The following is a 1973-nucleotide window of genomic DNA, read 5'->3' on the forward strand; positions in this document are numbered from 1 at the left end:
GATCTACGCCGGGTCAGAGGCCGCAAAGGCATGACTCGGTCCAGTGCCGCGGCAGCGGCTGCTTCCCAAGCCGCCGCCTGATTTTCCGCCGAGTCGTGAACTAGATCCTCTGGATATGGCCCAAGCTCCGTCAGGAACCTCTCAGGGTCCATCAGGCGCCTGGGACGGAACCATCTGCGCGGTTCCGTCTCCCTGCGGCAGGGGGGAGCGGTCCGGAAGTCCATCTTCAGGAGTAAATGATCTGACCATGACAGAGGCTCAGTAATTACCTCCCCTGTTTCCAGATCATTTTGCCACTGACCAGAGACAAAAATTAGATCTAGTGTGTGTCCTCCTATGTGAGTGGGGGCACATACTAATTGGGTCAAGTCCAAGGCCGTCATGGAAGCCAAGAACTCCTGAGCTGCCGCCGACGCCTCGCCCACTGATACATTCTAGACCAAGGGTTCTCAACCTTGGCAACTTTAAGACTTGTGGACTTCAACTCCCAGAATTCTGGGAGTTGAAGTCCACAAGTCTTAAAGTTGCCAAGATTGAGAACCCCTGTTCTAGACTTTTCATAATAGTTTTGTAACATAACTGTAATAATGAGAAGTAAATTTGTTTTTGACTTGGACTGTAACAATTTTTTTTTTAAAAAAACAGCTACATTAAAGCAGAAAGGAATTTCTTGCTATTAAAACAGTATATCACAGAGTCATAAAAAGTTGCATATTTGCCAATCCTGGGTTAGTAATAAGAAGTTGAATATATTGGTAGAGTAATTTTGAATTGAATGACAAAATCTACAACAAATATGCACCATCCAAGATCTGTGGCAGTCTTGCTTGCCATGATATGAGAATCCTGTTATGTTGAATAAAACGTTACATATACTGAGGCAGGAGCTAAAATGATACCATTTACATTCTTGTTAGCCAAGGTTTATAAATAAGTTATAAAATGAAAATCTCAGAATATCAATTATGTATGCATTAACTGACTTCTAAATTTAGACTTAAGAATTTGGCCAAGTTGCTGTACTGTTCCAAATTAACGATCAAAATTAATTGTATAAATTCAGGTTTATTTAACTGTTTATAAGATGGTTTGTCTTTTCTGGTTTGCTTTTAATGGTAATACTCTGAATGTCTTTCAGAAATTCTCAGACACTTTAAAAATCAAGAAAATTTGTAAAAGGTAGGCAAGTGCATTTGTTTATTTTCATTCTTTAAAAATATATATACACATATACCCACATGAACATACATACATACATATACACATACATTCTGTATGTTTGCAAGGCAGTGAATATGCCTAATAACTGCTTTCATCTCCTGTTTTTCTCACACTAATAACCTTGTAAGGTGAGTTAGACTGAGAGAGATTGAGTGGCCCGAAGTCACCCAGCCGGCTTTCATGCCTTAGGCGGGACTAGAATTCAGTTTCCTAGTTATTATCCTGGTGGTTTAACTACTACCGGTAGAATAAACCATACCTTTATGTATAATTTAGCTATTATCCTGTCTCCACAGTCATAAGTTAAATACAAAGTTATTTCATTGAATTTTACCCTGAAATACTCAAAATCAAGACAGATGCTCTGTGTAATGGAACCTTTTTTTTTTCTTTATTCAGGCCATGTATCCTTATCTTAGATTCTCTGAAGGCAAGTTCAGTACAAAATACTGTTCAGGTCCTGAGAGAGTAAGTATCACTGCATTTCGATTCTGTTTTTACATTTCATAATATATGAATCAGAAGTTACATATATCAGACTTAAATATCAGGGTTTTTTTGGTTTCTATACAGTTTAAAATTTCAATAAATTTATTTGAGTTATGTTATCAGTGCCACTGCCAGATTTCCCTCACATCCTATGTATTTATTTTGCTAAATCTGTAAACATCTATATTTAATAATATGAATGAAATGTAACATAAAATAAAAATAAAAAAGCTAAATAGACATATAGTTGTATCCACACATAT

At 37.2% G+C, this 1973-nt stretch overlaps 1 protein-coding gene across 1 annotated transcript in view; it reads left to right on the plus strand.

The window, feature by feature from the left end:
* SENP7 (SUMO specific peptidase 7) overlaps positions 1-1973 on the plus strand; it is a 40276-nt gene that overhangs the window by 34205 nt on the left and 4098 nt on the right. The window contains exons 21-22 of the mRNA XM_029283604.1: positions 1139-1179; positions 1621-1689. Coding sequence (XP_029139437.1) covers positions 1139-1179; positions 1621-1689 — 110 coding nt within the window. The remainder of the gene's footprint in view (positions 1-1138; positions 1180-1620; positions 1690-1973) is intronic.

The sequence above is a fragment of the Protobothrops mucrosquamatus genome, unplaced genomic scaffold (assembly GCF_001527695.2).
Source record: "Protobothrops mucrosquamatus isolate PMUCROS unplaced genomic scaffold, P.Mucros_1.0 scaffold_68, whole genome shotgun sequence".
In the NCBI taxonomy this organism is placed as follows: domain Eukaryota; kingdom Metazoa; phylum Chordata; class Lepidosauria; order Squamata; family Viperidae; genus Protobothrops; species Protobothrops mucrosquamatus.